This window comes from Pan troglodytes, chromosome 6, assembly GCF_028858775.2.
Source record: "Pan troglodytes isolate AG18354 chromosome 6, NHGRI_mPanTro3-v2.0_pri, whole genome shotgun sequence".
NCBI classification, from domain to species: domain Eukaryota; kingdom Metazoa; phylum Chordata; class Mammalia; order Primates; family Hominidae; genus Pan; species Pan troglodytes.
In genome coordinates, this window is record NC_072404.2 from 120,454,379 (window position 1) to 120,469,151 (window position 14,773).

The window sequence follows — 14,773 nt, forward strand, 5'->3', positions numbered from 1 at the left end:
TTAGGCCAGGAGTTTGAGACCAGCCTGACCAACATGGAGAAACCCCGTCTCTACTATAAATACAAAATTAGCCAGGTGTGGTAGCACATGCCCGGAACCCCAGCTACTTGGGAGGCTGAGGCAGGGAATCGCTTGAACCCAGGAGGCAGAGGTTGCAGTGAGCCGAGATTGCGCCATTGCACTCCAGCCTGGGCAATAAGAGCGAAACTCCATCTCAAAAAAAAAGCAGTATTTATTTCAAAAGTGAAAATAATTGCAATGGTAATAATGGAATAGATTCAATTCAGTGTCATACATTTGCTTTAAGAAATTTAATTTGTGATTTTAATTACATTGTTAACATTATGGGTTGTTTTTTTTTTTCAGACTTTTTGCTTTAAATATTCTGTTTGAAAAAAATACTGGTTTCCTAAGTAAATTATTTTCTTGGCCATTCACTGTGGCTCACATCTGTGATCCCAGCTCTTTGGGAGGCAGGGGTGGGAGGATCACTTGATCCAGGAGTTCAAGACCAGCCTGGGTAACCCATCTCTACAAAAAATTAAAAAATTAGCCCAGCATGATGGTGCAGGCCTGTAGTCTCAGCTACTCAGGAGGCTGAGGCAGGAGGATCCCTTGAACCTGGAAGGTTGAGGCTGCAGCAAACTGTGATTGCATCACTGCACTCCAGCCTGGGTGACAGGGTGAGACCCTGTCTGGGAAAAAAAAAAAAAAATTAGAGTGAAATGGAGTCATCTATCTGGCATCTACTGCTACTATTAGATTGTATGTAAACTGTATTGCAAGGGATTTTGTATATATTTTATACTGTTGGTTTTTCACTGAGAACATTAAATAAATTAAAAAGTTTATCACATTTAAGACAGATCTGCTTCATGTATTTGATAAATAATTATGCTAATTTTTAAATGTAGGAATTTGGATAAAGAGAGGGCAGTGCTACTACAACGCCGGAAAAGGGAAAATATGTCAGGTAGGTAAAAAGGACCTACACTAAATTAAAATTCGTGTGATTGAGAGAATAAACGGTTCTCTCAACTTTTAGTTAAATGTAAATATTTTTAGTTAAATGTAAATACCTTGTTGATGAATGTTGATTGTACAGAGAGTATGCAATCTCTGGTATAGATTTCAAGTATCTTTTTTTCATGTATTATAGAATAAATATGTACTTTGGGAAATAAAATGGAAATGAGAGGAAAATAAATAAATCAGCCATAATTTTCCTACACATAGCTAGCCTGTTGGTTTAAAAAAGTAAAATATGTTTGTTCTTCAGAAAGATATGATCCATTAGTTTATCATGTAGAATAGTACATCTTTTATTTATAGGAACAGAATTTTCTAACTTCTGTGTAACATATGCCACAATTTTTATTTTATCTTAATCATGTTGATACCAGTACTCCTGGTTTTAAATAATCATAATTTATTCAACTATTCCTCCTTGATGGAGATTTGGATTGTTTTCATTATTTCTGCTTTGTTTTATTTTTGTTATTAAAAACAGTATCCTCAGCAAGACCCTCTTGCATTAAGTCTTTTTGTACTTTTGCTGTTTTATCTTTGGCTAGATCTCTAATAATGAGATGGCTGGGTCAAAAGGTATGTACATGTATAATTTTGCTAGATATGGCTGAATTGCCCTTTGTAGGGAATTTCAAATTTCCACTCGTAGTGTATGAGTGCTGTTTCCCACAGGCACACCACCAGAGTGTGTTATCAGGCTTTTGGATCCTTTCTAGTTTAATGTGTGAGAAATCATATTTGTGCTTTGCATGTAAATGTGTAAGTGAGGTGAGTGAACAAGTTAAAAAATGTGCTTATTTAGAAAGATGGAGATGACAATACTTTGTCATGTGGAATGCTGTTTTATTTCATTGTTTAAAATAGAAGTATTAAATGTGCAATAATTTTTATTTTGTCTGAAGATGGTGATACCAGTGCAACTGAGAGTGGTGATGAGGTTCCTGTGGAATTATATACTGCATTTCAGCATACTCCAACATCAATTACTTTAACTGCTTCAAGAGTTTCCAAAGTTAATGATAAAAGAAGGAAAAAAAGCGGGGAGAAAGAACAACACATTTCAAAATGTAAAAAGGTACGTTTTTGCTTGTTTTTAGGTGAGTGGATAGGATAGCGGATAGGGAACTGAATTTTATAGGAGAGGCAGGAGAGTGAGAATAATCGATGATAGCTAAAAAGGATCTAGCAGAAGTTTTTTATTTTTAAACAATTAAACTTACTTGAACATTTTAACTGTTTTAAAGATTGAAGCAGATTAGAGAAGAAACTTTGCAAACTGCTTTGAAATCATTTAATGAGATTAGTCACTGAAATGCAGAAGCAAAAATAAAATAGAAAGCCTTCATAGTTTTCTGTACTACCAGGATTGTATTCCTTTCACTTGTCTGTCTGACATAATCCACTTAGCTTTTCTTCCCCATGTTTTACATAACGGTTCTTTGCCTCCCTTTTTTTTTTTTTTTTAAAAACCTTGCTCTCTTGTAACGTATTGTCTACACACAAATTTATTTATTTGGATCTATATTGCTAGCTGTAGGTTTATATTTGTTAGTCACTCTAAATGGAGTTCACACTTTTTAGGGGGTTGAGGGGGATAGGAATTAAGTCTTAAATACATCCTTCAGATCTGGCAGATGAGTGGGCTCTCGATACATGTTTATTGAGTAAATACAGCTCTGTTTACCACAGTGCGTATTACTTAAGGCCCATTATGGGCTCAAATATTACTTGCTAGTTGCTTAGAGAATTAAAGTAATATCATTATTTTACTCCCTCCCAAAACATGTCTTATCACTTCAACAAAATTATGTCTAACACCCTCCCAATTTTTATCAGAAATATTTTTCCACTGTTGTAATATTGAACACAGAGAATATTTGGAAATTTTTGTCTTTGTATTATATACAGATTTTTATATTCTATATAGTCTATATACTTTTTTTTTTTAAAGACAGGATCTTGCTATGTTGCCCAGGCTGGAGTGCAGTGGGTATTCGTAGACTGTCATGGTGCACTATGGCCTCCAACTCCTGGGCTCCAGTGATCCTCCTGCCTCAGTCTCCTGAGTAGCTGGGACGACAGGTGCCCGCCACCACTCTCAACCACATTCTGTTTTTATTAGAAAAGTATTTTAATAGATGCCTTTATTAAACATTCTCCTAGTGTCAGCTTTCTTGGTTACCAAATTTTTTGTTATGACACTTCAGTTAAAAGTTTCAATGAACCAATTCTTAAATATTAATTATGTCCAGTTTTTTAGAAAACTAACTAGAATTCCATGTTTATTTTAGGCATTTCGTGAAGGATCTAGGAAGTCATCAAGAGTTAAGGTAAATACATTAATTTTAAGGTGTTGTTATCAACTGTCATTTATTCAGGAGCTACATGCTTGCTTGACCATATCTTTACTTAATGCTCTCTTTATTGTGTGTCATGTCTTTGCCTATTATCTTTACCAGGAGTGGGACCTTAGTTCCAATTGGAGTAATATACTACTCTTGTAGTTAACACTGTTAAAATATTAATCAAAAGGGGGAGGTATATAAGCAATTTCTAATTTTATAATTTTGGGCAATTTGAATTTCCTTTATTACTATAATCCATGTCTCTGATGCCAGTTAGTATTACTATACTGTACTTAGGAATGCAGAATCACATTTGGAACTTGAAAATTTGCTCTTTTGCATAGTTGGGATTCTAGAGAGTTAGTCAAGTCGGTTGTCATACTATAAATTCACCATAGAACAACCATATCAATACAAACCAGTCAGAATGATCGATGGTAGCTAAAAAGTATCTTGAATTAATTAATGTATGTCCTCACTTTTTTAGATGCTAAAATTGCTGAGAGAAGTGAGGCTCCTCGCCTCTGACCCCAAAACATAAGTTTGTCTGGGGTCACAGAGGTCAGCTGTATGCTGTTACTATAGCTTTCTGGCTTAGGTAGAAAAGGATAACAAATTTCTAAAATTGTCACATTAAATAGGATGTGGGGAGCATGTTACAGTGTATCTTTTGTCCCTGTGGTATTTATTATTCCACATTTCTGGAAAAGAAACCGTTAAACAGCAGTTTCTAGTTTATATTATGTTCTTTTATATAGATTGCCGTTAATTGTGTGTGTGTGTGTGTGTGTGTGTAAGTCCGTAAGTCCAGATACTAAAGCTCAGTTTATGATTTTAGGGTTCAGCTCCAGAGATTGATCCTTCATCTGATGGTTCAAATTTTGGATGGGAGACAAAGATCAAAGCATGGATGGATCGATATGAAGAAGCAAATAACAACCAGTATAGTGAGGGTGTTCAGCGGGAGGCACAAAGAATAGCTCTGAGATTAGGCAATGGAAATGACAAAAAAGAGATGAATAAATCCGATTTGAATACCAACAATTTGCTCTTCAAACCTCCTGTAGAGGTAAATACATCATTTGTCCAAAAATTGTAAAGCAGTTTTATATTGTGAATTTTTAGTTAAACTGAAAACAAGCAAGTTTATTTAATCTCAACATTTACTCTGATTTTAGAGCCATATACAAAAGAATAAGAAAATTCTTAAATCTGCAAAAGATTTGCCTCCTGATGCACTTATCATTGAATACAGAGGGAAGTTTATGCTGAGAGAACAGTTTGAAGCAAATGGGTATTTCTTTAAAAGGTATATTCATTTATTTTCCCATGTTCATTTTCTGTAGGTAAATATTGAACTTTTGGCTGTTTTACCCTAGATGTTGTGATTATATGTACTTTTTTTCCTACATGATCATTTCAGTATTTAAAGCTGTAGTGTGGTTGAACAGTGACTGATGATAATTTTTGAACTACGATAAACTAAAACAACATAAAAAAATGCAAAGATATATTCCGGTCTCTTGCTCATGTCTGTCTTGCTGAAAATCCTAAAACAATCTACTTCAAAGATTAACCAACAGCAATATAGGTTGGATATAGAAGGATATCAGTCAGGAATTCTGATTGATTGAGATTACAAGGAACCCTTTCTATCTGGGACTCATGATAATTCCTCATAACGTAATAGCCGGAACGGAGAAAGACCATGGTAACCATAGGAGAAACCCCTTCCTCTTTATTAGACAGTGTTAGATTGGGTCCTACATTATTGCCACCACTTTCAACACCCACTTTGTTGGTATTGGAATGGTATTGGAGGTCTCTTCTTTGGTTTGAGATTTGTATGCAGAATTAATATGACCCTTTAATAGGCGTTGCTTCCCTGTAGTCTAGAAGTATGTTCATATCTGTAGGAGAACATTCCTAGTCTGTGTCCTACAATTATCAAAAACATTTATTGTTTATAACTTGAATATTTACTTAAGATATGAAAGATACACAGCAATTTCTCCCTATTATGTAGCAGATTTGATCTGAAACGGTATAAGACAGATACTTTTAAATGCACCAGGAAATGTGAACTCTAAAGACATCAAATTAATCTTGTGAATGCAGTAGTCACTCTCTTTTTATCTTTCTTTGTAAATTGGAATTTCTACCTTCCATTAATTGCCTTTGATTTAGGTGAGGTTATGGGGCAGGTAAAAATCTCATTAGCATAAACTAGCATAAGATAAGAGTGAATTGTGGAGTCAGACTGCCTATATTCAAATCTTGGCTTCACTATGTCATTTAGAAGTTTCTTAGACTCTGTGTTCTTAAGTTTCTTCATCACTTTGCCTCTGAAGAGTAACAGATTATTGTCCTAAAATGTTGACTTTTGTTTGTTTGTTTGTTTTTGAGACAGTCTCGCTCTATCAGTGAGGCATGATCATGGCTCACTGCAGCCTTGATGTCCTGGGCTCAGGTGATCCTCCCACCTCAGCTTCCCAGGTAGCTGGGACTACAGGCACATGCTACCATGCCTGGCCTTTTTTTTTTTTTTTTTTTTTTTGTAAATACGGAGTGTCGCCATGTTGCCCAGGTTGGTCTTGATCTCCTGGACTCAAGCAATCCACCTGCCTTGGCCTCCCAAAGTGCTGGAATTACAGGTGTGAACCAGCATGCCCGGCCTAAAATGTTAATAGCTTATAATGTTTCTTTCTTTGTAGACCATACCCTTTTGTGTTATTCTACTCTAAATTTCATGGGCTAGAAATGTGTGTTGATGCAAGGACTTTTGGGAATGAGGCTCGATTCATCAGGCGGTCTTGTACACCCAATGCAGAGGTAAGCTTATAGAAATTTTTGGGGGAGATGTGGGTGCTGGGGGTGTGTTGGAATCTGAGCAATAAGCACGAAACTCAGGTCACTGACCTAAGACACTTTCCACCTGTTGGTGCATTTTATACTGCCCAGCCTGATTTTTTGTGAAAATTTATGTGATAACTGGCTATGAAGTCTTTTTTTTTTTTTTTTGAGACGGAGTTTCACTCTTGTTGCCCAGGCTGGAATACAATGGCATGATCTCAGCTCATGTAACCTCCGTCTTCCGGGCTCAAGTGATTCTCATGCCTCAGCCTCCCGAATAGGTGGGATTACAGGCACGCACCACCATACCCGGCTATTTTTTTGCATTTTTAGTAGGGACGGGGTTTCACCATTTTGACCAGGCTGGTCTCGAACTCTGGACCTCAGGTGATTTGCCCATCTCAGCCTCCCAAAATGCTGGGATTACGAGTGTAAGCCACCATGCCTGGCCGCTATGAAGTCTTAAAAATTACTTTGCACCTTGAAGAAATGATGATGCTCCTTATAAGAGGAAATATTGGACTTCCTTTTTTTTTTTTTTTTTTTTTTGAGGCAGTGTCTCACTGTCTCCCAGGCTGGAGTGTGGTGTCATGAGCACAGCTCACTACAGCCTCCGTGACCTCTCATGCTCAAGTGATCCTCCTGTCTCAGCTTTCTGAGTAGGTGGGACTGCAGGCGTGTGCAACCATGCCCAGCTAATTTTTTAAATTTTTGCAGAGATGGAGTCTCATTTTGCTGCCCAGGCTGGTCTCCAACTCCTGGGCCAAGTGATCCTTCTGCCTTAGCCTCCCAAAGGGCTGGGATTACAGGCATGAGCCTGCCCGGACTTTTAAAATCATTATTATTATTATTATTATTATTATTATTATTATTATTATTGAGGCAGGGTCTTGCCTAGGCTGGAGTGCAGAGGTGCAATCATGGCTCACTGGAGCCTCAACTTCCTGGGCCTTTAGGAGGTAAAGTTATCTTCTCACCTCAGACTTCTGAGTAGCTGGGACCACAGGTGCGTGCCACCATGCCCAACTAATGATTCTTTAATTTTTTGTAGAGTTGGGTTCTCCCTATGTTGTCCAGGCTGGTCTGGAGCTCCTGTGTTCAAGCAATCCTCCTGCCTCGGCCTCCCTAAATGCTAGGATTACAGGCATGAGCCACCAGGTCCAGCCTAATACTGGACGACTTTTCTTCTATCTTGGAAGCTCTATTTATGGCTCAATACATGCGATGATTTAAGTTAGATGACAAAGCTAAAATCTAAAGTAGATTTTGTATGTTCTACTGTAAAATTTTTAATAATGTTATATTTTAGTGTGGAGTAGAAAATCGTGTTGGTTTTGTTTTTTACATGTCAAAATGAAGCTTTTTAGTTTTGTAATTATATAATGTTGCAGCCAAGAATGTAGGTGTTTTTTTTTTTCCTCTCTTTTCTTTTTTTAAAAGATAGGATCTTGCCATGTTGCCCAGGCTGGCCTGGAACTCCTGGGCTCAAGTGTTTGTTCTGCTTCAGCTGCCAGAGTAGCTGGGATTATAGGCATGCGCTGCTGCACCCAGCTAAGAGTACAGATTTTGGAACCAGACTTAAATTTATTTCTTCTCTGTGACTTACTAGCTTTGTAACCTCAGTTTTATCTGTAAAAAGGTGATATGAAGACTGAAGGAGTTAATACATATAAAGTATATAGAATAGTGTCTTGTCATAGAAAAGTAGCATTTGCTCAACCATTATTGGACTCATCAAACCTAAGAAGGCCAGGCACAGTGGCTCACACCTGTAATCCCAGCACTTTGGGAGGCCAAAGTGGGTGGATCACCTGAGGTCAGGAGTTCAAGACCAGCCTGACCAACATGGTGAAACCCCATCCCTACTAAAAATTAGCCAGGTGTGGTGGCACGCACCTGTAGTCCCAGCTACTCGGGAGGCTGAGACAGGAGAATCACTTGAATCCGAGAGGTTGGGGTTGCAGTGAGCCAAGATTGCATCATTGCACTCCAGCCTGGATGGCAGAGTGAGACTCTGTCTCAAAACAACAACAACAGCAACAACAAAAAACCCTAAGATGCCACCAGTTATAAGACTCCTGATTTCAGAGATGCTAAAAGGTGGAAAAAAAAGAATTGATGAGGCTGGGTGCGGTGGCTCACGCCTGTAATCCCAGCACTTGGGGAGGCCGAGGCCGGCACATCATGAGGTCAGGAGATTGAGACCATCCTGGCTAACACGGTGAAAACTCGTCTCTACTAAAAATACAAAAAAAAAATTAGCCGGGCATGGTGGCAGGTGCCTGTAGTCCCAGCTACTCGGGAGGCTGAGGCGGGAGAATGGTGTGAACCTGGGAGGCGGAGCTTGCAGTGAGCCGAGATCGCACCACTGCACTCCAGCCTGGGCGAAAGTGCGAGACTCGTCTCAAAAAAATAAAAATAAGAAGAATTGATGAAATATAGTATTTTATTATTATTATTATTATTATTATGCCACATTGTGGGCTCTAGGGGTTGGGGTGGCAGTGGATAGCAGTATATGATTGAAAAACCTTCCCAGTTGATAACCACCGATAGATAGTTATAAGCCTTGTCATTAATGACATATTTTCCAGGTTGTGTTTGTGAAATAATTTGAAAAGAATAATTTTCAAAATTGTAAGCTGATGCTTCTGAAGGCAGAAAGTAATTTATGGTAATGTACAATTATTTTAACTTTTAGGTGAGGCATGAAATTCAAGATGGAACCATACATCTTTATATTTATTCTATACACAGTATTCCAAAGGGAACTGAAATTACTATTGCCTTTGATTTTGACTATGGAAATTGGTGAGTTCAAGTCTATAAATGTCATCTGTTGTTTGAAAATAGTTCCATAATGTCCCTGTAATAATTTAGGTATTGTCATTACTTTTATAGCTTTTTATTTTTATCTATCATGAATCAGTTAAAAGTACTTGAAAACCAGAAGTTTAGTATCAGCCTCTATTACAGCATTGCTACTGTTCATTTCTACATTTTCCTTAATTATTATTGTAATGTAAATGTTCACAGTAATTATAACAAGTAACCCTAATTCAGCCATACAACACTGACCTTGTTTATGTGAGAATTTTTTTCTTCTTCTAGGGGATATAATTTTAGTCATACAGTTTATTTGGTTAATCAGTATGAATGAATAATTTGTCTTTTGCCCCTCAAAACAAAAGAAAATTTTCTTTGCAGTATAAATTAAAAGGGTTTGTTGGAGATCCTACAAAGAAACTCTAAGAACTATTTTTCTGAAATACTAGTAAAAAACTAATGATAAATCTCAGTACAGTTGGCCCTTGCACAATGCGGGGTTGGAGCACCAACTGCCTGCACAGTCCACAATCTGCGTATACATTTTGACTCCCCAGAAACTTTACTAATAGCCTACGGTTGACTGGTAGTGTTACCAATGACAATTAACACATATTCTGTATGTCATATACTGTATTCTTACAATAAAGTAAGCTGGAGAAAAAATGTTTTTAAGAAAATCATAAGGAAGATACAATATATTTACTGTTCATTAAGTGGAAGTGGATTATCGTAAAGGTCTTCATCCTCATCTTCATGTTGAGTAGGCTGAGGAGGAAGGGTGGGGGTTGCTCTTGCTGTCTCAGGGGTGACAGAGGGAGAAGGGGTAGTAGAAGGGGAGGCAGGAGAGGGAAGCACATATGGTGTAACTTTGTGAAAACATATTAGTAATTTCTGCCTGGCTTTTTTGCTTTCTCATTTCTCTAAAAATGTTTCTATATGGTGCCAGTCTTCCGTCATTTGCTTTAGCTTCAGTGCCCATATCATAGAAGAGTCCATATCATAAAAAAGTAAAAATCAGTCTTGAAAACAATGGAGCCCTTCTGCCAGATTGTCTAATGTAAATTTGTTTTTTGGCACTGCTTTTTCTACATCTTCTTTCCCATCATCTGGCACTGGTTTGGAAGCAATCATCTCCATTAGGCATCTTCTGTTAATTTCTCTGGTGTGGTGTCTATTAGCTCTTGAATTTCTCTGAGATCCATATCTGTATTCTTCCTTCATCCCCACCTTTTTTTGTTATATCCACGATCTCTTTCATGATTTTTCTGATTGGCTCTGATGTAAATCCTGTGAAGTCATGCACAACATCTGGACACAGTTCACTCCAGCAGGAATTTATTGTTTTGGGCATGATGGCTTTCACAGCTTTTTCTATAATGATGGCATCTTCGATGGTATAATCCTTCCAGACTTTCATGATCTTCTCTTTCAGGGTTCTGTTCCATAGTGTTGACATTCTTTTCCATAGAGTACTGTGTGTAATGAGCCTTAAAGGCCATTATCACTCCTTGATTTAGAGGCTGAATTAGAGACACTTTGATGCCCTCAGTGTTGAACTCATAGGGTTCTGGGTGGCCAGGGGCATTGCCCAATATCAAAAGACATTTAAAAGGCAATCCCTTCCTAGCTACCTGTTGTCTGACTTGAGGGACAAAGCATCAATGGTACCAATCCAGAAAAAGGGTTCTCCTCCAGGTTTTCTTGTTGTACAACCAAAAGACTGGCAGCTTCCGTTTGTTTTCCCTTCAAGGCTTGGGTTTAGCAGCTTTATAGATAAGGGCCGTCCTGATCATAAACCCAAATGCATTTGCACAAAACAGTAGAGTTAATCTGTCCCTTCCTGCCTTAAATCCTGGTGCTTCCTTCTCTTCCTTACTAATAAATGTCTTTTTGTGACTTTTTCCCCCCAGAATAGGACACTTGTGTCTGCATTAAAAGACTTTTCAGGCAGATACTCTTTCTCCTCAGTGATTTTCTTAATGGTGTCTGAGAACTCATCTGCTGTCTCTTATTCAGCAGAAGTGGCTTTACCTGTTAAGCTAGACCTCTTTTTAAAATCATCAAACCATACATTACTGGCATTAAATGCTCCAATTTTAGGTCTTTCATATTCCTTTTGTTTTATGTTATCATTTAATGACTTCACTTTTTCTAGAAACATATTAGGATCTATAGCTATGTCTTTCTTATATAGCACGCATGCACCCACATAAAAGCTTCATTTGCAATACAAGATAAAAAGGTATATTGCAAAAAGTGCATGGTTTTCACATTCTGCGGCCCAGCTGCGGTGATGGCTCCACAAATTTCCTTTTATTATTATTTTTTACAATGGTACTTATGCTGGAGTCATTTATCTTGAGATGGTGGAGAACTACAACTGCACACCTCAATCTACCATACATCTTTAGCAATTCAACTTCTTCTTGCAATATGATAACTTCTTTGCTTCTTGGGAGCACTTCCAGCATCACTAGTGGCACTTTGTATAGGTCACATAGGTGTTATTCAAAATTTACTGTATTGGCCAGGTGCGGTGGCTCACACCTGTAATCCCAGCACTTGGGAGGCCAAGGCGGGCGGATTACTTGAAGCCAGGAGTTCAAGACCAGCCTGCAAACATGGTGAAACCCCATCTCTACTAAAAATTAAAAAAATTATCCGGGCGTGGTGGCGGGCCCCTGTAATCCCAGCTACTCGGGAGGCTGAGGCAGAAGAATTGCTTGAACCTGGGAAGTGGAGGTTGCAGTGAGCCAAGATCGGACCACTGCACTCCAGCCTGAGTGACAGAGCAAGACTCTGTCTCAAGAAAAAAAAAAAATTACTGTATTGCACTAAAGACTATGAAGAATTCGTGAGAACCACAAGAGATCACTTTTTATTGCCATACACAATTTACTGAGAGATGAACTGCTCCTGGGCATGTGTCACATGGCATTTTACATAGACACTTCCAACACTTGAGGCACCACAATAGCAACAGGAGGTGGCTACAAAGTTATTATAGTAGTACAGAATGTACTACAGTTAGTTTTAAATAGTTATGATTTAATAATATGTCTTTACATGACTGGAGTGTGAATGGCACCATGTAAGGTCTGTATGTGTGTGCATAGGTTTTGATAAATTTTAACTTTTTATAATTTGTGTATATTTTATGGTAATAAATGATAGAATAGACTACTATCTACATGCATATGCATTCTTGACATACCTTTTTCTTTTTCTTTTTTTAATATTTCTAGGCTATATAGTTCATCTGTTTTTTCAAATTGTTGGCAATTGTTGCAAATTTCCAAACATTTTTCCAATATATGTATTGAAAAAAATCCATGTATAACTATATGTGCACAGTTCAAACTTGTGTTGTTCAAGGGTCAGCAGTATGGAAACTTGTTTCAGTTTTTAAAAATTTAATAGAAAAATGTAAACAATAATACAAACACCCAGCCAGGTGCAGTGGCTCATGCCTGTAATCCAGGCACACTGGGAGGCTGAGGCGGGTGGATCACCTGAGGTCAGGGGTTCAAAACCAGCCTGGCCAACATGGCGAAACCCCGTCTCTACTAAAAATACAAAATTAGCCGGGCATGGTGGCACATGCCTGTAATCCCAGCTACTTGGGAGGCTGAGTCAGGAGAATCGCTTGAACCTGGGAGATGGAGGTTGCAGTGAGCCGAGATTGTGCCACTACACTCCAGCCTGGGCAACAAGAGCAAAACATCTCGAAAATAAAATAAAATAATAATACAAACACCCATGTACTTCTCAAATTAAGAAATTAAAACATTATCCATTGAAGCCCCTTAACGTTTAGCAGCCACATTGCATCTGTCTTCCTTCCTTCACTAACTGCTATCTTTAATTTGATTTTTTTTTTTTTTTGGAGACGGAGTCTCGCTCTGTCGCCCAGGATGGAGTGTAGTGGCACGATTTCAGCTCACTGCAAGCTCCGCTTCCCAGGTTCATGCCATTCTCCCGCCTCGGCCTGCCGAGTAGCTGGGAGTATAGGCACCCGCCACCATGCCTGACTAATTTTGTTTTTGTATTTTTAGTAGAGATGGGGTTTCACCGTGTTAGCCAGGATGGTCTCCATCCCCTGACCTCATGGTCCGCCCGCCTCGGCCTCCCAAAGTGTTGAGATTACAGGCATGAGCCACCACCACCGGCCCTTTAATTTGATTTCTTTAACATTTTACTATGTCTGTATTTGTTGGCAAATATTATCTAGAATTTTGTATATTTTTAAACTTTTATGTAAATTGTGACTTGCTGTATTCTTTAGCATTTTTTTCACATTTATTACGTGAGATTAACCTGCATTGTGTGTACCTATACTTCATTTATTTTCACTGCCTATGGTATTTATCCATTTCACTATTGACCTTTATATTGACAAAAGAATGCTCCTAGGGCTTTCTGAACATGTCTGCATGTGTGTACATGTCCTCTCCATGGTAGGAACATAGTATGTACATGTTCTCTCCATGGTAGGGACATAGGAGTGGAATTGCTGGGTTGTAGAATGCGCACAGCATGAGTTTTTGCCAGATGTGAGTGAATGTCTAAGAAGCTTGTACCAGTTTCCTAAGTAATTTATTGCCTTGCTGTACTTCTTTACTCTTAAGACTTTAAAAATATATGGTGGTTGCTGTGACTCACGGCTGTAATCCCAGCACTATGGGAGGCCATGGTGGGCGGATCACTTGAGGTCAGGAGATCGAGACCAGCCTGGCCAACGTGATGAAACTCCATCTCTACTAAAAATACAAAAATTAGCCAGGTGTGGTGGCGCACATCTGTAATCCCAGCTACTCAGGAGGCTGAGACAGGAGAATCACTTGAACCTGGGAGGTGGAGGTTGCAGTGAGCCAATATTGCGCCACTGCACTCCAACCTGGGTGACAGAGCGAGACTCCATCTCAAAAAATAAAAAAAAATAAATAAAATAAATTAAAAATATAAATATATATAAAATAAAATAAATATAATATATAAAAATATGAACATTATATATAAAATATATATACCACTCCACATGAGCTAGCATATATAGTATATATAATATATATTAGCATATATATGCTTATATAATAATATATTAGCATATATATGCTATATATTATAGCATATATATGCTTATATAATAATATATTAGCATATATATGCTATATATTATAGCATATATATTATATATTATAGATAGCATATATATGCTACATATAAGTATATATAGTATGCTATATGTAATATTAGCATATATATGCTATAATACGCTGTATATGCTATTTGTTGGCAAATATATAGCATATAATATATATGGCATGTATAATATAGCATATATAATATATAATACATAATATATAGCGTACGTAATATACATTATAGTGTATGTGCTATGTATGTGCTAATGTATATTATATATGCTAGGTCATGCGGAGTGGTATATAATAAAATATATATTAGCATATACATGCTATATATATGCTTATATAATATATATTATATAAGCATATATATAAAGAGATACCATTCAACATGAGCATATATATAATATATAAATATAATATAATATAATATATATAATATGTAAAATATATAAATATAATATAAATATAGCATATATAATATATATTAGCATATATTATATATATGCTAGCTCATGTTGAATGGCATCTCTTTATATTAATATTTTTATTTACCATTTTCCTTGATTA

At 37.4% G+C, this 14,773-nt stretch overlaps 1 protein-coding gene across 13 annotated transcripts in view; it reads left to right on the forward strand.

Moving 5' to 3' along the window:
• KMT2E (lysine methyltransferase 2E (inactive)) overlaps positions 1-14,773 on the forward strand; it is a 99,498-nt gene that overhangs the window by 57,966 nt on the left and 26,759 nt on the right. For all 13 annotated transcript variants that reach the window (XM_003318730.7, XM_009453924.5, XM_009453926.5 and 10 more), the window contains 7 exons: positions 915-973; positions 1,932-2,104; positions 3,321-3,359; positions 4,213-4,443; positions 4,553-4,683; positions 6,089-6,206; positions 8,929-9,038. In XM_003318730.7, coding sequence (XP_003318778.1) covers positions 915-973; positions 1,932-2,104; positions 3,321-3,359; positions 4,213-4,443; positions 4,553-4,683; positions 6,089-6,206; positions 8,929-9,038 — 861 coding nt within the window. The remainder of the gene's footprint in view (positions 1-914; positions 974-1,931; positions 2,105-3,320; positions 3,360-4,212; positions 4,444-4,552; positions 4,684-6,088; positions 6,207-8,928; positions 9,039-14,773) is intronic.